Source organism: Moschus berezovskii, chromosome 20, assembly GCF_049115385.1.
Source record: "Moschus berezovskii isolate FMDL1 chromosome 20, NW_MosBer_1.0, whole genome shotgun sequence".
Classification (NCBI taxonomy): Eukaryota; Metazoa; Chordata; class Mammalia; order Artiodactyla; family Moschidae; genus Moschus; species Moschus berezovskii.
In genome coordinates, this window is record NC_142479.1 from 45,065,560 (window position 1) to 45,090,467 (window position 24,908).

General features: G+C 44.1%; 1 protein-coding gene across 4 annotated transcripts in view; it reads right to left on the minus strand.

Moving 5' to 3' along the window:
• Positions 1 to 2,422: 2,422 nt before the first annotated feature.
• Positions 2,423 to 24,908, minus strand: part of FBXW10B (F-box and WD repeat domain containing 10B) — a 36,387-nt gene continuing 13,901 nt past the window's right edge. For 2 of the 4 annotated variants that reach the window (XM_055407342.2, XM_055407340.2), the window contains exons 8-16: positions 24,767 to 24,876; positions 22,368 to 22,568; positions 18,135 to 18,256; positions 15,189 to 15,337; positions 13,762 to 13,904; positions 8,266 to 8,424; positions 6,249 to 6,514; positions 4,527 to 4,679; positions 2,423 to 3,297 (exon numbers count right to left, since the gene is read on the minus strand). In XM_055407342.2, the coding sequence (XP_055263317.2) occupies positions 2,480 to 3,297; positions 4,527 to 4,679; positions 6,249 to 6,514; positions 8,266 to 8,424; positions 13,762 to 13,904; positions 15,189 to 15,337; positions 18,135 to 18,256; positions 22,368 to 22,568; positions 24,767 to 24,876 (2,121 nt within the window). In that variant the 3' untranslated portion in view covers positions 2,423 to 2,479. The remainder of the gene's footprint in view (positions 3,298 to 4,526; positions 4,680 to 6,248; positions 6,515 to 8,265; positions 8,425 to 13,761; positions 13,905 to 15,188; positions 15,338 to 18,134; positions 18,257 to 22,367; positions 22,569 to 24,766; positions 24,877 to 24,908) is intronic. The other 2 variants (XM_055407344.2, XM_055407343.2) reach the window with 2 other exon arrangements.

Below are 24,908 nucleotides of genomic sequence, written 5' to 3' on the forward strand. Positions count from 1 at the left end.
TCCGCATCCGGGCTCTCGGGGGAGGAGCGAGTGGGGTGGGGCGAGAGTCGGGACGGGGCGACTCGGGTCGGGCGGGGCTCGCGAGTGGGCGGGACGAGAAGCCCGGACTCGGGGTGGGGCGGGGCCGACTCGGGGTGGGGCGGGGCTAGCGAGTGGGCGGGGACTCGCGGACTGATCCAAGCAGGAGCTGAAATTAACAGTGTGCAGCATGACGGGGAAAGTTTCATGGTTTATCACGTGGAGGTGTTGCTTGTACTTACAGGGTGTCCTTCCCATCAGTGTGGATGGCCTCAGGGCAGGTATGGGGGCGGGGTGTTCCATAGTTTTCGTTTGAGTGTTCTACGATGATGTGTAATCCTGTACAGCATTGCTTTTGTACTTTAAATGGTGGAAACAATTGAAAAAATAAATGTGCATTTACCAGTTATCTAACTGACCCCTGTGTTCCTTTCCTTCCTCGGGAAGGTGATGAAAGGGTGTCCCTATAAGGCGGGGACTCAATAGGAGATGTTATTCTTATTACGGTTTTAAGTTTAGCGGCTAAGGATGTGGTCTTGCCCCTTGAAGGAGCTGAGTTCAGGGACTTGGCCTCTTCTCTGAAACTGGGATTGTAACAATGTTCTATCTGCTAGGCCTATGTGAAACTGCTCTTGGAAGACTCATGGAATAATGTGTAGAAGCACGTTTCCTTAATTGAGGGGATTCTTTCCATACAAATCACAATTTTGTATGGCTATTGGCCAATGCTACTTTACACCTGATATCTTAATAATGGAGAAAAAAATTCTCCAAGGAGAGAAAGGCTGCCAAACATTAGTATTCATGCACTTGGAGGTGAAAGCGGAGGCTGGGAACAGGTATCCCGTGCATCTAGTCTGCCATGCAGGATTTTGGTGGCCCACCCAGTGTGTGGGTTGTGGGGTTGGTGTTTTGTTGTTTTGTTCTGCTACTGTTTGAATGGTTTCCATCCCACGGCCATGCTGGGCTAGTGGAGGGTACCCCCTTCGGATGACATTACTTTGTCAACAAAGGTCTGTCTAGTCAAGGCTATGGTTTTTCCCGTGGTCATGTATGGATGTGAAAGTTGGATTACAAAGAAAGCTGAGCGCCAAAGAATTGATGCTTTTGAACTGTGGTGTTGGAGAAGACTCTTGAGAGTCCCTTGGACTGCAAGGAGATCCAACCAGTCCATCCTAAAGGAGATCAGTCCTAGGTGTTCATTGGAAGGACTGATGTTGAAGCTGAAACTCCAATACTTTGGCCACCTGATGCGAAGAGCTGACTCATTTGAAAAGACCCAGATGCTGGGAAAGATTGAGGGCAGGAGGAGAAGGGGATGACAGAGGATGAGATGGCTGGATGGCATCACCAACTCAATGGACATGGGTTTGGGTGGACTCTGGGAGTTGGTGATGGACAGGAAGGCCTGGCGTGTTATGGTTCATGGGGTCTCAAAGAGTCAGACACAACTGAGCGACTGAACTCAACTGAACTCTGCATATAAGTTAAATAAGCAGGGTCACAATATACAGCCTTGACATTCTCCTTTCCAGATTTGGAACCAGTTTGTTGTTCCATGTCCACTTCTAACTGTTGCTTCTTGACCTGCATACAGATTTCTCAGGAGGCAGGTTAGGTGGTCTGTTATCTCGTTAAGAATTTTCCAGTTCGTTGAGATCCACACAGTCGATAAAGCAGAAGTAGATGTTTTTCTGGAACTCTCTTGCTTTTTCAATAAGCCAACAGATGTTGGCAATTGGATCTCTTGTTCTTCTGCCTTTTCTAAATCCATCTTGAACATCTGGAAGTTCACCGTTCATGTACTGTTGAAGTCTGGCTTGGAGAATTTTGAGCATTACTTTGCTAGCGTGTGAGATGAGTGCAGTTATGCAGTAGTTTGAGCATTCTTTGGCATTGCCTTTCTTTGGGATTGGAATGAAAACTGACCTATTCCAGTCCTGTGGCCACTGCTGAGTTTTCCAAATTTGCTGGCATATTAATTCTTCTCCCTAGGAGTTATCCCTGAGAAGGAAACACAATTTGAGGACTCCTTTTTGATACTTAATTGAACTTACTGCACTTCATCAGGCTTCTGAACGAAAACACCAGGGGACTCCAGTGCAAGATTCTGATATAATCCCTTTCGTCAATTTGCTAGAAGAAATGACCCAGAAAATTGGTAGCGATGAATGGTATTAAATTTCCAAAAACCACTTCTCCATCCCCCATCAATGAAACAAGGTTTCCATGCATCTCATTGAATGGTTTTCAGGGGGAATACAGATACCAATCTCTCTTAGTCTCTGTTTTCTTACTTTGATAAGTATCAATTCTTTGACTTATAGGAAGATAATGAAGAGTCCCCATGGTAATTGCCAGGGAACAGTTGAAAACAAACAAACAAAATAAAAGAGGCCAAATATCAACATCTACTTGGTTTCCTATTTATTATAAGACACTGTAATTTCCCAAGGCAGGTTCAAATAAACACATTTTGTCCAAGTTCGGGGGCCGCAGTTTTCCCCTGCTTCATGAAGTTGTCAATGGGCAGGCCTTTGATCTTCCTGATCCATGCAGCTCTGCTGGCCTTTTCTGGATCGACCACTCCAACTGGCTTTATGGTCTGAAACTCTTTCATCCTGGCCTCCCCATACTCTTTCTGCTCCTTCACAGTCAGCAGCATGAACTCTGTGTTCACTCGTAAAGGGTCAAGGGTAGAGTAGAAGCGGGGCCCTTCTTTCTTGGCAGCCTGAGCTGCCATGCCCGCAGGCGGAGCCAGCATGCGGTTTGGCTTGATGACCTGCGTGCTGGTTAAGGGGCTGAAGTTGCGCACTCCGTCAGTTGAACTGGTCACCCGGTCTTCGCCCTTCGAGCCACCACGGAACCTGGGGCAGATAAGCACCGGCTGGGGGATAGTGGACTGCACTCGGGGGCCATGTACAGACTTCTTCAGGTTGGGCTGAAGCTTCTGGATTTCGAGGGGAATACTGGTCTGCTTCACTTCTATGGGAGGAGTGCTGAATCTCAGTCGGTCAACTGCTTGTTCAACCACTTGGCCCTTCAAACTCAGGACCTTCCTTGGGTATGGAATGGAAGGTCCCCAGACATCGATGATCTGAGCCTGGGGCCTCCGGGGATAGGCAAACTCCCCGGAATTATGGGCTTTCTGCAGGGCGTTCACAGTCAGGAGGAACTGGTCAGGCGACATGGGAATCCACCAGGACTTCTTTGAGCGACTGATCGAGCCTCCCGAAATTCCCAGATACCTTTGTTTTCGTAATTTCTCCACATCATTTCCTTTTTCCAAAACCAGAAAAGAAAAGCAAATCAGTGTTCCATGAAAACCATTAACTACTCATGCATGAAAATTAAATCCATTCTAACTACTATGCAGACTAAGGTCACTGTTGCCCAATGGACACGCCACCATCATGTGAGCAAAAATCGTCTATGAAACGAGCAATCACAACATGTTTAACATGAGCTTTTAACAGATATGCTAGTATTTGTGTCCAAGGGTGCATTAACATCTAGATATGCATATTTTGGAAGGAACATCTCTATGTTCCACACATTCTTGAAATTCCCCTGTGGGAATGAACTTCACACCCCATTTATGGGCCTTATAAATTTTTAGTGAAGTGTTAGTTGCTCAGTCATGTCCAACTCTTTGCAACCCTATGAACAGTAGCCCACCAGGCCCCTCTGTCCATGAGACTTTTCAGGCAAGAATACTGGAATGGGTTGCCATGCCCTCCTCCAGGGGATCTTCCCGACTCCGGAAACAAACTCTCATTTCTTATATCTCCTACACTGGCAGGCAGGTTCTTTACCACTAGCACCACCTGGGAAGCCCATAAATTTTTAGTAACATACATAGATTTTTAAATAAAACTTGTATAGCAAAGCTTAATCTCTACTTTTTACAATCAAATTTGATTTAAGATCTTTGGATATTTCTTAGAATCAAAACTGCCTTCCAAAAATATGTCTCCACTGCAAAATGGAAACTATCACATGGCCAAAAAGCAACTTCTGAACAGGAGATCTCAAAATGTTTTGAACGATAACATGTCCAAAAGCCACTGATAAGGACAAGCGGTTCATTCTAGCACACTGGTGGCTCAGTGGCAAAGAATCTCCCTGCCAATGAGGGGACGCAAGTTCGATCCCTGGGTGGGGAAGATCCCCTGAAGAATGAAATGGCAACACACTCCAGTATTCTTGCCAGGAAATCACATGGACAGAGGAGCCTGGCGGGCTACAGTCCATGGGGTGGCAAAGAATCTGACACAACTGAGTGACTAAACACTTTCACACTTTTCTGCATGGCCTCAAGTTAGTAGGGGATGATTAGGGGAAATCAGTCACTAAACCAACACCACAGTCATTCCTAGGAGAATATGGGCATTTTATCTGTTCTCAATCAAAGATAAGCAAAATTATTGGCCAGGTAAAAAACTGGACTGAACAGAGAGAGAAAGAGGGGTTGAATTCTGTCACACTGATTCAGAATAAAGGATTACCCATCTTCTGATCTCTGGCAACAATGGGTTTTGCTTCCAAATTCTCCTGCTCGGCACCCATGCCATTTGCTTCCTGAGAACCCAGTCTCTTCCTGCCATCTTTCCAGGGTGACTTTGGCTTTCCTGCACTTGGAGGTGTCTCCATTAACACACCTAAATTAAGATTGAGGAGGAAACTGTAGTAATTCTGTGATTCAATCAAGGATGACTACTGGGGGCATAGCTGATAATTCAACTGATCTTCACCCAAATTATCACTTTATTGTTTGATGTTTCTTATTCCTTGAAGCTAGGCAGTCACCTGGAAACGAAGGTCCATCTAGGTCACCTGCTGACCACCCCCCAACCTGATTTCCTACTGATTATGAAGCTTTAAGTGTTATATGAAATTTCCAGTGCTCTGTCCTAGCTGACCATTTGTGGTATAATATGCTTGGATCTATTGATCTAGTATTTTCCAGGTACGCATGTTATCAACCAGATGTCTAGAGAGAAAAGCGCAATATATCTCGTCTCTGTCCTAAGGAAATAATCATGTACTATATGTTTGGAAAGTGAATCATGAACTATATATTTGGAAAGTGGCTTCCCAGATAGTTCAGCGGTAAAGAATCCACCTGCCAAGCAGGCGACACTAGAGATGCAGAGTAGATCCCTGGATTGGGAAGATCCCCTGAGGAAGGGAATGCCAATCCACTACAGTATTCTTGCCTGGGGAATCCCATGGACAGAGGAGCCTGGCAGTCTATAGTCCATGGGGTCGGACACGACAGAGCAACTAACACAACAGCAACATATGTTTGGATCAAGGGCATGGAGGAGGGTGTTGGTAGCTTGTTTCTTGTTTTAATGGCAAGTATGAAGGGTTAGCTTTTTTGGGCTCCAAAATCACTGCAGATGCTGATTGCAGCCATGAAATTAAAAGATGCTTACTCCTTGGAAGGAAAGTTATGACCAACCTTGATAGTATATTAAAAAGCAGAGATATTACTTTGCCAACAAAGGTCCGTCTAGTCAAGGCTATGGTTTTTCCCGTGGTCATGTATGGATGTGAGAGTTGGACTGTGAAGAAAGCTGATCGCCGAAGAATTCATGCTTTTGAACTGTGGTGTTGGAGAAGACTCTTGAGAGTCCCTTGGACTGCAAGGAGATCCAACCAGTCCATTCTAAGGGAGATCAATCCTGGGTGTTCATTGGAAGGACTGATGCTAAAGCTGAAACTGCAATACTTTGGCCACCTCATGCGACGAGTTGACTCACTGGAAAAGACTCTGATGCTGGGAAAGGTGGGGGGCAGGAGGAGAAGGGGACAACAGAGAATGAGATGGCTGGATGGCATCACCGACTCTGTGGACATGAGTTTGAGTGAACTCCAGGAGTTGGTGATGGACAGGGAGGCCTGACGTGCTGTGATTCATGGGGTCGCGGAGACTCGAACACAACTGAGCAACTGAACTGAACTGAACTGATGAAGGGTTAGTGTCACCTCCTATAGAAAGAGTCTAATAAATTTGGAAATTAGGCCTTGAAAATAAGCAGCTTCCTTTGAGCTACCTATTAGATTGTCATGTCAAAGAAAACTGTTCCCACCTGCCCTAAAGAACTGGGATGTACATCATTAAGAAACCACTGGCCAAAATATTCCACAAAGAAGCTGGTCCTTGCAGCCCCCTGCCTGCTCCAATGGATACCACAGAGGCTGCCTGGGTTCAGCTCTCTCACCTGTAGGTAATCTGGATGCCCTCAGGAAGATGCGGGACCTTAGAGGTTTGCTTAACAGGGACTCCTGGGCTGTCTGCTTGCTGGACACAGAATCCCTTGGGCTGTAGACCAGGGTGCTAGACTTGGAGAGGATTTCTGCAAAACTGTTTTCTTCCCTGTCCTCCTCTCTGTCTTTCTTCTTTTGTTTGGCCCGCTCCACTGAGTACTGCCACTTGATATTCTCAAACTGGAACAGAAGGACGTTGCTCTCCGTGTTGATCACCATCCTGGAACCAAAGCAACATGACTGCCCACAAAAGGGGACTTCCCTGGTAGTCCAGTGGTTAAGACTCCACCTCCCAGTGAGGGGAAGCAGGTTCAACCCCTGATTGGGGAGCTAAGATCCCACACACCCTTAAAAGGAACATGGAGGCTGCCATTGCCCCGGCTTCCAAATATGCATTAGGACTACTGTCCCATTGGATCCTGAGCCAAGAGATCAGTGCTGGGGAAATGACCACACAAACAGGGTGGTGTAGGTTGTTGCAGGGTCTAGAGGGGAGAAAGGTAGCAGGCCGTGCAGCAAAACTCATTGGCTCTCTAGCTGTTTTCTTTAAAAATGAGTTGTGAGCAAAACACATGTGTCCTGACTACTTGGCTTCTCGAGTTAAAACATTTTTAAGTGAATTTCTGTTCCTGGAGTAAACGCTAAGGACCCAGGTACCCAAGGCAGAAAGCTTAACTACTCTGCACACAGATGTCTGGAAGTTCACTCCTTTCTTAAGCACAGCATCCAAATGCCACATGTCTATTGTCATGATGGGATGAGAAAGCTCTCTAATGGGGCAAGTCTTTAAGCCCTCGCTGACCTTCTACCCCAACATTCACTCCATCACTCCAGGATCTCTGTGCACACTCTATGTCCAGACAGGACATTTGTATTTGGAAAGCAGGAGGGTTTCCATCTTCCCTAACCCCCCTGTACCCAGGACCCCAAACATTACCACCCACCCACTGTTCCTGGGGTTCACAACATTCACAGGGTGCTGCCCCCCAACCCTGGCTCCTAGGTTGCCTATAACTGTAAACAAGAGATGGAAATGCTGTGTGCAGGCTCCTTTCTGCTCCGAAAGGCTGTAATTTTAAGGCTGTCAACAGTAAACATAAACTTTCCATAAAAGTGACTGGAATGGAATCAGGAAACCATCCCAGTTAGAAATCTTTCAAACTCATTTTTACTCAAGTTGACGTCTCTCTTTGGATGTCACAAATGAGAAAAAGGTCAGAGGTGACCTCTCTTTATGGCTTTCTGACTTCATGACTGAAAGAGTATTCATTTATTGAGCCTTATTATGCAGAAGGAAGGCAAAGTAGTTCAGAGCGACTAGGTGATGTCTCAAGTCAGCCTGTGCTAGAATGTAAAAGTCTAGTTGGATATTTTTACATAATATCACGTGAACCTAGTGTATAACAACACAGTGCTATATTCAATTAGTGCCACCATGGTTCTGTTTCTGTAAACTCCTCTGCCCCCTGGAGAAGGGAAGAGCCACCTACTCCAGTATTCTTGCCTGGAAAATCCCATGGACAGAGGAGCCTGGCAGGCTGCAATTCATGGGGTCACAAAGAATAAGACATGACTAAGCGATTGAGCACACACACCTCTGCACAGTTCTGCCCCACTGGACATGGGGCCACCTGCCAGTGCCACCCCAACCCTCCTGCAAGTCTCTTTGCATCAGAAACGAGACACAGGGAGCTGAGGAGCACTCAAGCTGGACATGGGATCAGTGGAGGCTGCCTGTTGGCAGAACCAGGTCCCTGTAGCAGAGCTGTATCATGCCCATCACGTGATCAGATCCAACCCTGGGAACAAATGAGCCCCTGAGCCTATCATCCACTGCAACCCAAACTGCAGGTGAGCACAACCTGTGCTCTCCTGCTGCCCTCAAATCCAGGGCCAGTGTCCCAGAGGAGGGAAAAAGAAACCATCTAAACAGACTCGCTCAGGACCCTGACTTCCACACCGACCACCCACCTGTTGCCCTGAATAAAGAAGGACAGCACAGGATCACCTCTGCCATTGGCTTTCATCACCTTCAGACAGTTCCCGTTTAGGAAATTGTAAATGCGGATCTTGCCATCGGCACAAGCACTGATGACCCGGAGGAAGAGAAGGGCCACGTGGAGAACCTCCCTGGAAGGGAACAGAGTGACAGGCAGTACCCACCTTCCGGCGAACCACTCGGATGTGGCTGCAGTCAGGGACTTTGGTGTGTGGTTGGAGTGGGGGAGCTCATGACTGTCCTTGAAGCGATGTTTGCCATCATTTTGTGATTCTGGATGTAAACCACTAACCCTCAAGACACAGCTGGACTCTCCCCCCTCACTCTGCAGTTTCTGTTCCTACAACTTGGTCACAGTGCCACCAGGCAGAAAAACAAAAGGGCTTACGTCAAGGTTTTTTTTGGGGGGGGTCAGATATATAGATGGCTGTGCTTCTCTCTTACAATTTGATTTCTAGCTATCAGACTTCTACAAATGTCATGCTCAGAATCATTTGACGTTTTGAATCTTTTTTAAAGTATTATTATATAAAGAAAGAAAAAAAAACAGACGGGAAAAGGGTTATCTTTATAAGCAAACACCTGGTATTTGAGCAGGTTCTCTTGGTCCTTAAATTAGTGACTTTCAGTGAAACATAGGAAAACTGTACCCAGCAGCTGAGATTTTTGAGCTCTCTTTTGTGATTACCAGCAGGAGAACAGAGTGGAGGGGAATCGGGAGAAGATTTAGATAAATGCCTCTAACAAAATCCCCCTGACAACAGTTGGGTCCTAGCTGGGCTCCAGAGAGGTGGAATATTCAGATCTGAGAAGTGCCATTACCCTATTGCTATTAATGTTACTGAAAAATGGAACTTGATGTCACCAATTTGTTAGACCTTGGGTGCAAAGCAGGTCCATTGATCTCTGGCACCTCCACCCATCCAAGTCCATCCATGGCCACATTCATATGTTACTTTCTCCATAAAGCCATCTCTCATCTCCACTTCTCCTCTCACCCCACTCATATACATAGACTTCCAGTATATTGTCAGATCCTCTTGGGTACAGCACTTGTCTTATTCACCTTTGCACACCCAGCACCCAGCACATGGCCCAGTCCCGGAGCAGGTCCTCAATAAATATTTATTACGAAAGTGAATGTTGGCTGATGTTTCAGTGTATGATCATTGCTAAGGTATATTAAAACAATGACATCCAACATAGGGAGTTGGGATGGGCAAGTACACACTGCTCTATTTAAAATGGATAACCAAGGAGGACCTACCGTATAGCACAGAGAGCTTTGCTCAATGTTATGTGACAGCCTGGGTGGGAGGGGAGTTTGGGGGGAGAACACGCGTATATGCGTTCCCTGTATATGGCTGAGTTGCTCTACTGTGCACCTGAAACCATCTCAACATTGCTAATCAGCTGTGTTTCTGTTGTTGTTTAGTTGCTAAGTCATGTCTGATTTTTGTTTCATGTCTGATTCTTATGCTTCAATATAAAATAAAAAATTAAAAAATAAACAAAAGAATGAGATCCACCACATATCATCTGAACTTGGTCAGATTCCAAGGTGACCAAGGTACCAGAGTCATACTGAGACTTTTCAAGGCTCCAACAACTAGCAAAACAAAAATAACAAAGACTTTGAAACACAGAAGACATTCAAAGAACAGCAAAGAAGTCAATGTGGCTTGATGTATATCACGTGATGAACACATGGATAGATGGACAGATGGATAGACAGATAATAAATCTAAGGTATAAAATACATGTAAGAAAGTTCAACAAAGTTCTCATTTTTTCCCAAGATGAAAATGCAATAACTTCATTGGTGCCCTAAGTGCACCTCAGTCCACCTACGGCGAATCCAGCACTGGGAGAGATGCCTCGTGATTGAAGGGTTTGCCTCCTTGTGTGTCTCTTTGGATCTTGCTGAGCTGAGCCTACACTTCTCGTGGGTTCCTGTGACATTTGGTGGTTCAGCCTATATACCATTATAGCATGGTGATTTAAAGCACAGACTTTGGGATCAGAAAATCTGGGATCAAAACCTGATCGTACCTCTTACTGACTGTATAAACTTGAGAAAATAACCTCTCAGTCTTCAGTTTTCTCTTCCATGAGAAGGGAAACTGCTTCAGAGGATTCCTGTCAGGATTAAATCAATCAAGGTATTTTAAAAACTAAGCCCATACCTCACACAACAGTGGTTTTCATGGTTCTGGCATAATCCAGTCTCCTTTCATATGTTATCTCTGCCCTAGAAATGTCGTTTGTCTCTTTCTTTGTCCCTCCTTGTTCAAAAAAAGACACTCCAGAAGGTGATGTCAGTGAAAATGGTGGCATTCAAAGGAACTCCAAAATTCCATCCTTCCATAAAAGCAATGAAAAAACTGGCAAAAACTGTCAGTTTGGAACTTTGGAAAATAACCAAAGGCTTGCAGCAACCCAAGGGAAACCACTAATAAAGTAATTCAAAAATATATAGTAAAAACGTGATGACAGAATTAAAATGGTACACTGTTAATATCTAAAAATCCATTCAACATCCAAAAAGACCACAATAGAAGACTTGAGAGATGAAACAAACAAAATATATATATATATATATGTAAAAGACTATAGAAAAACAAAGAGCCAAATGGTAGAGTTAAGTTTGTTTTACACTTAATGTAAATAGATTAAATTCTTCCATTGAAAGGTGGACATTGGAAGAAACGATTAAAAACATAATCCAACTAAATGCTGCCTACCGGAGGCTTACTATAGATTCAAAGACACAAATATGTTGAAAGTGAAAGAGTGGGAAAAAAAGATACTTCTTGCCAAAGGAGCACCAGAGTGTCTATACAAATACCACACAAAATAGACTTTTAGACAAAATTGTTAATAGAGACAAAAAAAGAACATTATATAATAATGATAAAAGAATGAATTTACCAAGGAGATATAACAATTATAAAATATTTGCTTAGACTGCCCCCAAAAAATAAGAGATAAAATTCAAATTACTAAAATCAGAAATGAAACAGAGGACATTACTACTGATTGATGGAAATATTGTGTAATTAGATAGTGGGAATAGCCACACAACATTACAGATACACTAAAAAACATTCAATTGTACATCATGAAATGGTGAATTTTGTGTCATATGAATTATCTTAATTTTTAATTTGTAAATATATACATTCAATTTACTTAATATATATTTAAATGTTGTATATAATATATGCTGCTGCTGCTGCTAAGTCGCTTCAGTCATGTCCGACTCTGTGTGACCCCATAGACAGCAGCCGACCAGGCTCCCCCGTCCCTGGGATTCTCCAGGCAAGAACACTGGAGTGGGTTGCCATTTCCTTCTCCAATATAATATATAAATATATATTTAATGTATTAAATATATAATATATATAAATATACAATGTATAATTTAACGGAATGAAGGTGTTCAGTGTACTTGATAGTCATATTTCTTGCAGTAAATTAATAATTTGGCTTCTTTGTACAAATCAATAGCATGAATTTGCTTTCTCAACACTTCATTATGTCCAGCTAAACTACCCACCGAGGAGATCAAACTGCCCAATCCTAAAAGAAATCAACCCTGAATACTCATTGGAAGGACTGATGCTGAAACTGAAGCTCCAGTCCTTTGGCCACCTGATGCAAAGAACTGAGTCACTGGAAAAGACCCTGAAGCTGGGAAAGGTTGAGGGCAGGAGGAGAAGGGGACAACAGAGGACGAGATGATTGGATGGCATCACCGACTCAATGGACATGAGTTTGAGCAAACTCTGGGAGGTGGTAAAGGACAGGGAAGCCCAAGTTGCCACAGTCCATGCAATCACAAAGAGCGAGACACAACTTAACAACTGAACAACAATAATCAAGCACTTATATATACACAGTGCTGCTACAGATGAGTGGGAGAAAGGGCCCTACAAATGAGAACACTGCCCATGTCCTCCAAAGGTACTATGACTGTCTATGGATTTGCTGTAAGTATGCAGGGCATCAAGAGCCAATGTGGATGGTGTGTTGGGCTATCATTCAGTGGAAGTGAGAATGGTTTAAGAAGGTCTCATAGCTGAGGTATTAATAGAATGGGTTTGATGAAATGGTGAACACACTGCTGAGTTTGCTGGAAACAATTATCTTCCAATAACTAAATTAAATCCTACTGAAACATGCTTGGAGGGTTTTAAAAACGTAGCGTTACCATTTTAATGTGACATCACAAAGTTTAAGTCCCTCCTTGAGGTCAAGTTTGGACAAGCCAGATGATAAATGCTGAGAGGTTTATCAATAATCACCCAAGGGTTGACTAAATCACTGAACACTGGCCCTTCCTGATACTATGCACTGCCAACAATGCAGTTATACACCCCAGATAGAGAACATACACATATAGGCCCATATCCCTCTCTACTGCCCACAAAGTCAGTCTGCCTGCTCAAGAAGTTCCTGTGGATAACCAAAAAGGGCCTATTGTATAGCACAAGGAACTCTGCTCAATGTTATATGGTAGCCCGGATAGGAAGGGAGTTAGTTTGGGGGAGAATGGGTACATTCTCAGCAAAAGCTGAGTCCCTTTGCTGTGTGCCTGAAATTATCACAACATTGTTAATCAACTATACTCCAATATAAAACCTTTTTTAAAAATTTAAAAATTAATTTTAAAAAAGAGGTTCCTGTAAGGGTACAAGGAAATCTAGGACCATATTTCATTAAATAACTATCCTTGACAGATCCTTCTGGAAGACCCATTTTCTCTCTCAATGAATTAGGATAGCACTTAGCTTCCTGGCGTCTCTTATAATGCACTCAGGGGAAGAAGCAATATTAGTGCAGGACAAGACTGGCACAGAGCAGTCTGTAAAACCCACGATTATGGCAGAGCCATTAACTGACCACAATGCCCTTTCCAAATAAGCTTAAATAACCTCTGAGTACTTCTTAATTGGATCCAACCAGGCACCATCACTAAACTGGGGTTGGAAATGCAAAATGAAATCCATTTGCTATCCCGGAACAGAATTGAGCCCACAGGCTTAAAGGGAGCTCCTTCTTTAAGCCCTTAGTTATTTTTAAACCTTTGGCACCTGGGTCATTTTAAGATTTTGCAACCACAAAATTCCAAGAACTTAAGTTTACTGGAACTGGCATCATTGAGGGACAGTTCTGCCAATATTCCTAATTTTGGCAGGTAACAGATAAAATTTATCACATGTGCAGTAGCTTCTCAAAATCTGCACATAGTATTGTTGTTTCTTAAAAGAAACAAGGGAGGGCAGGAGAGGGGGTAACGATATTGGGCAACAGGTGGAAGAAGAGGAAAGTGGAAATGGGTGAGGAGCAGAGGCGAGAGGGTCAGCAGAGAGCAGTAGGGACTGATCTAAAGAGTGAAGTCTAGGTTCTGATGGGAAAATTGGGGTCGCGGGCAGGGACCTGGCCACGGTGTCCTGAGTACCTACTTTGGATGCTTGAAGGCCATGAGGCACCTCTCGTACTTTCCCACCATGCTCCAGGCCATGACCAGGCCATCAGTGCTTCCCGACAGGAGATGCCACTGGTCGAAGTATAGACACTTCACAGCCCCCTCGTGGCCATTGAGCGTCTGCAAGAAAAGATGCCTCTGTTCTCAGCCCATCTTCTGCCCGAATCATGATGCCTCAAGGAGCAGAGCTGGAGGCTTCTTTTTTTTTTTTTTTGGTAATTAATTTATTTTTTATTTGAGGCAAATTATTTTACAATATTATATTGGTTGGTTTTGCCATACATTGACATGAATTCGCCCCGGGTTTACATAAGTTCCCCCTCCTGAACCCCCCTCCCACCTCCCTCCTCCCTTTATCCTCCCTCTGGGTCATCCCCGCATGCCAGCCCCGAGCATCCTATAACATGCATCGACCCTGAACTAGTGATTCGTTTCACATATGACAACATACGTGTTTCAATGCCATCTTGAGATGGATCCCAAAGCCACGCTCCACCAATCTGTGGCTACCACAATGGGAGTCTGCCTGAGCCTACTGCATGTCTGCTCTAAGAAGGTTGGTGAGGTTCAGGCAACCTGCTCTCCAGAGCTCCCTCCCCAGTTAAGGAGGAAGGAGATCAGGGGAGGCCTTGTACCCAGTGGGTCTGTGGCCAGGCAGGCCCCGCCTTCCTGGAGTGCCTGAGAGGGACACGGTCTTCCTCCCTCCGCTGCCAGAAGGGCAAGGCTCATGTGTCAGTTTCCCGCCAGGACCAGAGGCAGCTTGATATCCAGTAACTGCTGCTCAGACCATGGTAACATCACTGGTGGTGAGAAAAGCCCACCAGCCAGGCAGCCGCTTCTCACTGTGATCCTTTGTTCTCAGCACAAAAGATATCTCAGCACCACCCATCAGAGACGGGCTGCCCATCCAGCAAGAACACTTCTTGTGTGTGAACATTCAATCACTTTCTAGACAGCCAATATTCTCTTCTCAGAAGAGAGGCAAGAGGAGATCACTGTGGTTTGTTCATTCCCAGACCCCCCGTACCAGAATCAGGGTCAAATGTTCCAGAAGAAGAAAACGTACTTTACCTGTGCTGCTGTGAAAAGACCCCACCGAATCCATGTGTCTTGCAGAGTCAGAACACAGCCTCCACCACCTCCACCCATGACAACATGGCTCACGTGGACCTTAACCTTCAGCCAACTCAGAACGGTCCCTTCTTAGGGGGTCTTCCCCTTCCCTTTCTCAGGACGACCCTCTTTTGGTGACTGCCTGTCAACCACCCTAGGGTGGTCTGGGGAGCTACCTGTCTGCCAGTGTCTATCAGTGTCCTCCAGCCTCTCACCCACAGCACTCCGCTCCCCCAGTCCCCATCCTTAACCCCTCCCCCTAGTCCCCTCCCCCCAGTCCCCACCCCTCACCTTTACCAGCTGGGCCGTGACCATGTGCCACACTTTGACCATGCCTTTCTCACAGCTGCTCACGATGTACGTGTCATTGATCCTGGTGTCCAGGATGGGGTCTTTGTGTTTGAAGGTCTTTAGGCACTTCCCTGTCTCTATATCCCACTCTGAAAGGGAAGGGGAGAGAGAAAAAAGGGTGCACGGAAAGGGTGCCAAAGGGGCTCCATAACCCATCGTAGAAGCTGAGACCAGCCGAGCCCATCATGTCAGTCTCCAGAAGGCTTCACCTGGTCCAGCACCCCCACTGGCTCACCCATAGTCCATGTACCTGCAACCCAGGGCTCCCCTCTCATAGCCCTTGGGAGATCCAACAATACATAGACCTTGGCTCTGACCCTGGAACTTAGCCTCCTGGTCTAAGAGGTGGACAGCTCATCTCCAGTAAGCCTCCTCCTCAAGCCTGAAAAATGCTAGAGTAGATTTCAGGAAAATCATGGCAGGTGTTCAGGGCATGATTCCTCCCAGACGCTGTCTCCTGACACTCACCTCCTACCCATCCCCAAAGAAGAGAAAGCTGTCTATCTCCATTTACATTTTAAAGTATTTTTTAATCTGACTATTGGATTTTACTTCTAAGAGATTGTCACAGCTGAGGGTGGATCTACTGCTGCTTCTACACAGATGGTGCTGGAGCCCCCACCTCTCATATCGTAAATGTTGGGTGGATATGAGAGTCCATGGGTGGTGGGAGAACTGAGCTTGAAGGAAGAGACTGAAAGTGGGCATCAAATTCAGTGATGAGAACATTAAAGCCCCCCATAGAACCTACTTCCTCAGGCAATGCAATGAGTATCACAGGACCAAATACTAACCACAGTGCACACCCACCCCACACGAGCCATGAGCCAGGCACCAAAGTGCTTGCCATGCATTAACTCATCTTCACAGGACAAAGCTATTATTACTCCTTCCTGTACAGATGGGGAAACTGAGACCCAGAGAGGTTCAGTAACCTGCTCAAGATCACAGGGGTGGTGAGCAGATTGAACTGGGATTTGAACCCAGGAAGTCTGGGTCCAGAGACCATGTTTCTAACCATTAACCCAAACTATGTGAGTAAGCTTTTCTACAGTGATCTTCTGCCCTCACCTGGGCATCTGTGGGAACTCTGCACTCAATGCGTTAGCTTCCCATTGCTGCTGTAACAGATTACTGTCAGCACAGAGCCTGAAAATGACAAATGGATTATCTTACAGAATCACTGCACAACCTCACAAGGCTAAACTCAAGGTGTCAGCAGGGCTGTGCTCCTTTAGGGAGTCTCGAGGAGGTGGGGGGAGGAATCCACATCCTTGCCTTTTCCACCTTCTAGAATCCCCCACACACACCTTGGCTCACAATCCCCTTTCTCCATCTTCAAGGCCAGCAACGTTCCATCTCTCTGACCATTCATCCACAGTCACGTCTCCTTTTGGTCACACATAAGAAAATGTCTGTTTTTACGGATCCAAGTGATGACCCATGGCCCCACACCAATAACCCTGGGTTATCTCCCCATTTTAAGGTCCCTGACTTCAGTACATCTTCAAAGTCCTTGCCATGCAAGGTGACACAGTCACTGGTTTCCGGGATTAGGATGGGACCATCTTTGGCTGGCTGTTCTTCTGCCTGCCACACTCAACGTGTCCAAAATACAAGCCATCATCTTCTCCTCCATCCCTCCCCTACCCTGTTCTTCCTCCAAGGTCCCATTTCCATCAACGGTACTTCTGTGTACCCAATGGCCTGAGTCATAAAGTCTGGCCCCACCCTTCGCCCTTCTTTCTTGCTTTTCATCTCCTGTTGGTGCTGAAGTCCTGCCAGTTCTCATTCTGGAAATCTCACCCCCGCCCCCCGCCCTCTGTATGTACCATCTTCTGTAAACTCAGATCCATCCAATAACTTCACACATGCCTATTCTCAGATATTCTGAAGACATCCACAGGTTCTCTAGACTGAGTAGAATTTTAACTTGTCCCCTGTCCCCACAGAGTTGCCATCTCTCCAAATCTTTCTTCCACAATATCACTAGAGCAGTCTTTCTCAAATACACATTTCATCATATCACTTCTCAGCTTAGAACACATTTACAGCCTCCTACATCTTACAGAATAAAGTTCAATTTTCAACACAGAAGGCCCTTTATAATCTGGCCCCAAACAAAGATACCTGCCTGATCACCAACACCACACACAACAGCTCAACCAACTGAGCAGAGGAAAAGTCCCTCAATTCTTCATTTTCTTTCATATTCTGTGATTTGCCTGAGCTGTTCCTTCTGCTTGAAATGCCCTATATGCTCCCTCTGGATGTAGAACTACTCATCCTCAGGACCACACTCAAACAGTACTCTGCCTGCAGTGCTTTCCCTTTAACTCTTCATTTCTATGGTGACTGAGCCCTCCACAAACTCACTGGAGTACACATTTTAGAACCAGACAGCCCTGGGTTCAAATCCCCACCCAGCCACTTAGCAGTTTTGACTCAGGGCTAGTTGATTTTCTCTCTGAGTCGTGGATCCCTTGTCTGCATCCACCCCATAGAACGCTTATGAGTCTGAAATAAGATAATGTAAAGCACCCATCACAGTCCCAAAGTCAGTACTCAGTAAACAGCAACTGTTGTCATTCACATATTTACTCTTCCCTCCATGATATATTTATGTATCTGTCTCCATTAGGAGACCACGAGGCTCTTGCGGAAATAGAAAGTCACGTCAAAAGGGCCATGGCATATGCTGCTTCCCTTACTCTCAGCACAGCTCCTAGCATTCAACCAATAGTCATCGAGTGAATGGATCAATGGATCCATAGACAGATGGATGAAGGGAGAAGCGACTGCCTGTCGAAATGAGCAAAACAAATCTTCTGGGAACCCATGGGCTTAGGGAAACATCTTAGAGAGTCTGAGGCATTTCTTTCTCACCTTTTACCTGGCAATCCTTTGCTCCAGAAGCGAGCTTGTTCTTATACACATCCATGCAGGTGATGGTCCCCTGGTGGCCATTGAAGATGCGTATACAAACCCCACTTTTCAGATCCCAGTATCTGCAGGAATCAGACCACAAAAAAATAGATGTTTTTGAGACTTTCTGAGGACCCAAGCATTCAACAGTATAGAGTTCCTTTAGGTTGATAGGTAGTTGGAAGGCATCAGAGTTTCATGATTAAGCTCAGAGTCCAAGGCTTGGATTTGAATCCCACTTGCAGCACCTCTTAGGTGTAACTTTAAGAAAGCTACTGAACTTTGGTGAAAACTTCATTTCCTCCTTGATGCAATGGAAATGACAATAAAAACAATTATCTCACAGGTTTATGAAGAATTAAATACAGTAGTGCAGAAATTGTCAACTAAGGGTGACATCCACTCCCAGGGGACATGTGACAATGTCTGGAGACATGTTTGGTTGTCACAAGTTGGGCTTCCCTGGTGGCTCAAATGGTAAAGAATCTGCCTGCAATGTGGGAGACCCAGGTTTGATCCCTGGGTCAGGAAGATCCCCTGGAGAAGGGAATGGCTTAATTCCATGGACAGAGGAGCCTGGTAGGCTACAGTCCATGGGATTACAAAGAGTCAGACACAACTGAGTGACTAACACTTTCACTTTTCATCAGATGGAAGGGTCCCTAGAACAATCACCAGGCTCAGAATCCACATCATTGATTCAGTGGTACAGCTTATCTTCAAACAAGAACAGTAGAACAATTGACACGTGCCACTTGGATTCAGACTATTTTATGTGCATTTCTAAAGCATGGGGTCGCTAAAAGTCAGACACAACTGGGTGACTTCACTTTCACTTTTCACTTTCCTGCATTGGAGCAGGAAATGGCAACCCACTCCAGTATTCTTGCCTGAAGAATCCCAGGGACAGGGGAGCCTGGTGGGCTGCCGTCTATGGGGTCACACAGAGTTGGACACGACTGAAGCGACTTAGTAGCAGCAGCAGCAAAGCATATCTAGGACTTCCCAGGTGACTCTGTGGAAAACAATCCACCTGCCATGCAGGAGACCTGGGTTCCATCCCTGGGTTGAGAAGATCTCCTGGAGGAGGAAATGGCAACCCACTCCAGTATTCTTGCCTGGAGAATCCCAAGGACAGAGGAACCTGGTGGGCTACAGTCCATGGGGTCACAAAGAGTCAGACATGACCTAGCAACTAAACACACACACACACACACACACACACACACAAAGCATATCTAAGAGATATATGGGAAACATGTATGAATCACACTGCTTTTTAATAAACAAACCTGCCTGAGGTCTCTCAACCATCATTCAAACTGAGTTTGTGGCAGGACAAAGTATAATGTCAAGAGACTGGCCTCTGGAGTCAGGCTGTCTGAGGTCCACTCCCACATCCATCACTCACTGGCTGTGTGATCTCAAATAAGTTACTGAATCACCTGCTATCTCAGTTTCCTCATTTGTAAATTGGGGATAATAATGGTACTTATCCCATAGAGTTATTAGGAGACTTGGCACATAATAAACAATAAGTAAATGTTTCTTTTGATTTGGGGGGGAGGTGCATTGTCAGACTTTTCCTTCTAATATTCCTAAGGGTCCCATGGCCTTTATCTGTTCATCAGAGCCTGCTATGCATACATAGTTGAGTTTAACAAGGTCCCAGTGGTCTGAAAAAAAAGCATGTTTTGAATTTATACTTCCTAGCAGCATGGTTGACCATATGCCCTGGTTGTTTTCGTAATTTATGCAGAAAACGTATTTGATAAACGCTTTTAGAAAAATAGGAATGGGGACTTCCCTAGTGGTTCAGTGGCTAAGACTCCATGCTCCCAATATAGGGGGATTGGGTTCAATCCGTAGTCAGGGAACTAGATTCTACATGCTGCAACTAAAGATCCTACATCCAGCAATGAAGATTCTGCCTGCTGCAACTAAGACCCATTGTAGCCAAATAAATAAACAAATATTTTTTAAAACTTGTAAATGGATGTTTATAGCCACTTACTCATAACAGAGGAAATGTAGAAGCAACCCAGATGTTATAAATAAACTGTGGTCCATCTGGACAGTGGAATATTATTCAATGTAAGTAAAAAATGAGCTATCCATACATGAAAAGACATCAGTTCAGTTCAGTTGCTTAGTCGTGTCCGACTCTTTGTGACCCCATGAATCACAGCACGCCAGGCCTCCTTGTCCATCACCAACTCCCAGAATTCACTTAAACTCATGTCCATCGAGTCGGTGATGACATCCAGCCATCTCATTCTCTGTTGTCCCCTTCTCCTCCTGCCCCCAATCCCTCCCAGCATCAGAGTCTTTTCCAGTGAGTCAACTCTTCGCATGAGGTAGCCAAAGTATTGGAGTTTCAGGAGACTTAAATGCATATGACTAAGTGAAAAAAGATCTGAAAAAGCTACACAATATATGATTTCAACAATATGACATTCTGGAAAAGGCAAAACTACAGAGCCAGTAAAAAAGATTAATGGTTGTCAGGGATTGGGCAAAGCATGAATAGGTAGAGGACAGAGGATTTTTAGGGCAGTGAAAATACTTTGTATGATACTGTAATGATGGATACGTGTCATTATACATTTGTCCAAATGAATACAATGTACACCACCAAGGGTGAGCCCTAAGGTAAACTGTAGACTTCAGGTAATTGCATGCATGCTCAGTCGCGTCCAACTCTTTGAGACCCCACAGACTGTAGCCCACCAGGCTCCTCTGACCAAGGGATTCTCCAGGCAAGAATACTGGAGTGGGTTGTCATTTCCTCCTTCAGGGGATCTTTCCAAGCCAGGGATCGAACTCACATCTCCTGTATTTCCTGCACTGCAGGAGGATTCTTCACCCACTGAGCCATCAGGAAAGCACAGATCATGATGTGTCAAAGCAGGGTCATCAGTTGTAACACATGTACCACTCTGATGGGGAATCTTGAGGACAAGAGAATATATTCATATGTGGGTGCAGAGGGTATACTGGAAAACTTTGTGTCTTTGCTGTGAATATGAAACTGCTCTATAAAAATTGTCTTTTTTAAAAAGGTGGTTTTGATGCAAGAATAGAAAAGCAAGCCAACAACACTGTGTTGCATTTTTGAAAGTTGCTGAGAGTAGATCTTGAAAGTTCTCATCAAAAGAAAAATAATGTCACTATGTGCAGTGATGGATATAACTAAATTCACTAATCATTTTGCAATATACATATATATCAAGTCATTATATTATATACCTAACATATTGTATGTCAATTATACCTCAATAAAAAATTTTTTTAAACTTTTTATGTCAATTATACCTCAACAAAAAAAATTTTTGGTACACATGGGTACCAGGAAACATACACAGGAATGTCTACGGCAGTAATCTTTAAAAGAATAAAGAGCTAACAACAATGCAAATATCCACCAACAGAAGAGTAAATAAATGAGTTATGATGATGTATTCATCCAATAAAATACTATATCTCAGTGAAAATAAGTTAATTACTGCTATCTATATCATAAAGATGAATCTCAAAATTAGTGCAAGAATCAAGTACACATGAATTTTTAAAATACAACTACATTTATGTTGAGTTCAAGAAAGGACAAAGGTAGTGAATATATGTGGAGATACATAAATAGGTAGCAAAACTATAAAGAAATTTAAGTATAAAATTTATACTGATCAGGAGTAAGAAAGAAAAAAATAAGAGAAAGGCACATAATGAGATTTGGGGAATGGTAATGCCCTGCTTCTTGACCTGAGTAACGAGCACACGAGTATTTATTATATTGTTTAAAAATATTTGTATATATACACTTTTATCACTATTTGGCTTCCATACCAGGTTTCACACCCACAAAAAAACTACTTTCCCCTGAAGGAATCTGTAAAAAGAAATATAAATTATGCTTTCATCTAAGAATACTAAAGAAAATACTTTCTGATTCATAGCCTTCAGCTAGAAAATAGATCTAATAATTGCTATAAATCTATCTCACTCAAAGTTTAAACAATATACAAATTTTTGGTTTTTATCTTGCCAAAAAAAGTGTGGGTTATTCTAGAAGTCAGCATCATTTAGGATAACTTTTGCATAAATACAAAGAAACGTAAAAGCACACGTGCTTCTTCCACAAGCTGTGTTTAAACCTGGGCAAGTTGAGAACCACAACTTTCTTGGACAACTTACCTGATACTCAGGTCATAACTCCCACTCAGGAGAAAGTTCTCCTCTTCACACAAGAAGAGGGCCCGGACACTCCCAGCATGGCCTCGAAACCTGATGGGTATCTCCTTTACACGTATGATGTCCAGAAGCTGGATCTTTCGATTGGATGACACGGCTAACAAATCTCCCCCAGAATAGTGGATGATTCTGTTTCGGTCCCACCTGAGTTGCCAGGAAAAAGAGGCACCATGAGAGAAGAGAACCATGGAACTACTTAGCACAGTGCCTTTCACCTATAGCAATGCCATGATGGAAAATCCATCCAGCAACAATGTAGCAGAAGGCAAGGCCTAGTGTTAATAAGCCCTGATGGATCCCTACCTCGCACTGTAACAAAAGTGCATTTCAAGTAGATTTAAAAACCTAAACACAAAAGGCACAATTATTTTAACAATTCCTTCTAATGTATAATAAATCCCCAGGACAGAGAACAGAGCATGCAGCATTTTCTGCTTTATTTGACCATGGAAACCTTTTTTCACAGGAAACCTCAGAGGAACACAGTTGGGAAGCCTTGTACCCACTGCATATCCCACTGCTGTCATTGTTGTTCCCCCTAACCAATATCCAGTGAGCTACTACATTAGGGGCCAAGTCTTCTGCTAATAGGTGCTCATGGGAAATACAAAGATGAGTAAGAGATGGATGGACCCTGCCCTCAATCAGTATGAAAACCAACAAAATAGGGTGAGTTGAATTAATTTTCCAGTCCCAAGATTATTAGCAAATAAATAAAACATGAGCAGGATGACCAAAAAATTTATTGTCCAAACTGAGATATTTTTATCATGAAAAGGGACACTATTATTAATTACTCAAGGATCACAGAGTAAAGCAGGGTTGTTTGGATAAACAGGGATGGATAGTCAGTCTAAATATGAGAAGCAATTCCTGACATTTTTGCCCTCATTCCATTTGTCGTATCTAGAGTTCAACCTGTCGTTCTCTCTGCTAAAGAGCATGTATCACCATACTACTCATAAACATTCAGCTCTGCCTTTTCCCATCTGTTCTGTCCTCCCCTTATTTGACTGGTCAAGATGCAGTTTGTTAGTAAGGTTCACAGCCAAAAATAGAATAAAAGATGTCCTTCACAAAACTTTTTGAATAAAGAGTGAAGTCCTAGATCTAAAATATGTCAGGAAGTTGACATTATGAAAGGATCTTATTCTGGCATATTCAAATGATGTCACACTATCTAGTTACCATAAATACCATTTTCATATTTAACATAAAAGACACAGTACTTTCAGTGGGTTACTGAAAAATGTAGAGCGTAGCCCCATTTCTATTTAAAATATGTATTTCCTGTATGGATGTGAGTTGGACTGTGAAGAAAGCTGATCACCGAAGAATTGATTCTTTTGAACTGTGGTGCTGGAGAAGACTCTTGAGAGTCCCTTGGACTGCAAGGAGATCCAACCAGTCCATTCTAGAGGAGCTCAATCCTGGGTGTTCATTGGAGGGACTGATGCTAAAGCTGAAACTGCAATACCTTGGCCACCTCATGCGACGAGTTGACTCACTGGAAAAGACTCTGATGCTGGGAAGGATTGGGGGTGGGAGGAGAAGGGGATGACAGAGAATGAGGTGGCTGGATGGCATCACCGACATGAGTTTGAGTGAACTCTGGGAGTTGGTGATGGACAGGGAGGCCTGGCGTGCTGTGATTCATGGGGTCGCAAAGAGTCAGACATGACTGAGCGACTGAACTGAACCGAACTGAAGAAAAAATTCTACAATAGACATCAATATTAATAGTAGTTATCTCTACATGATGAGATTATAGAAGAGATTTCTTTTTCTCTATACACTTTCTGGCATTTAGTGGATATTTTTTCCAATGAGGATATATTACTTCTAAAATAAGAATTAAACAGTAAAGATAGTTTTAAAAGATTTCATGCATGTGAATTGTGCAAAAGGTTGCTGGTCAGTGTACCCACAATTTGTAAGGGCAGAGTGTCCTCCACCCGCTACTGTTTGTTGTTGTTTAGTTTCTAAGTCATGTCCAACTCGTTTGCAACCCCATGGACTGTAGCCCGCCAAGCTCCTCTGTCCATGGGATTTCCAGGCATGGATGCTGAAGTGGGTTGCCAGTTCCTCCCCCAGGGGGTCTTTTCCACCCAGGGATCGAAACCATGTCCCCTGCATCAACAGGCAGGTTCTTTTACCACTTAGCCACCACCTCTACTGAGAATGATGCAAAAATCAAGCACCAAGTCTCCAGATGGGTTTGGGACTGGAGTTTCAGGTGAAGAAGGATTGCTTTTCCAGTGAGCGAGGGTCATGGGAATCCTCAGATGCTTGCATGGGTAGTCCAGGGACCCTGGGCCCTTGATACTGAGCCTAGTACCTACGTGTCGGAGAGGATGCGGATGTTGTAAGAGCCACAGAAGACATTCCTCTCCTCCATCTGCACCTGCTGAGTCTCCTGGTTCTGGTATGCAGTCCACAGGTTGTAGTCATTCTAACAAGGGAACACCCGCAGTCAAAGGACAG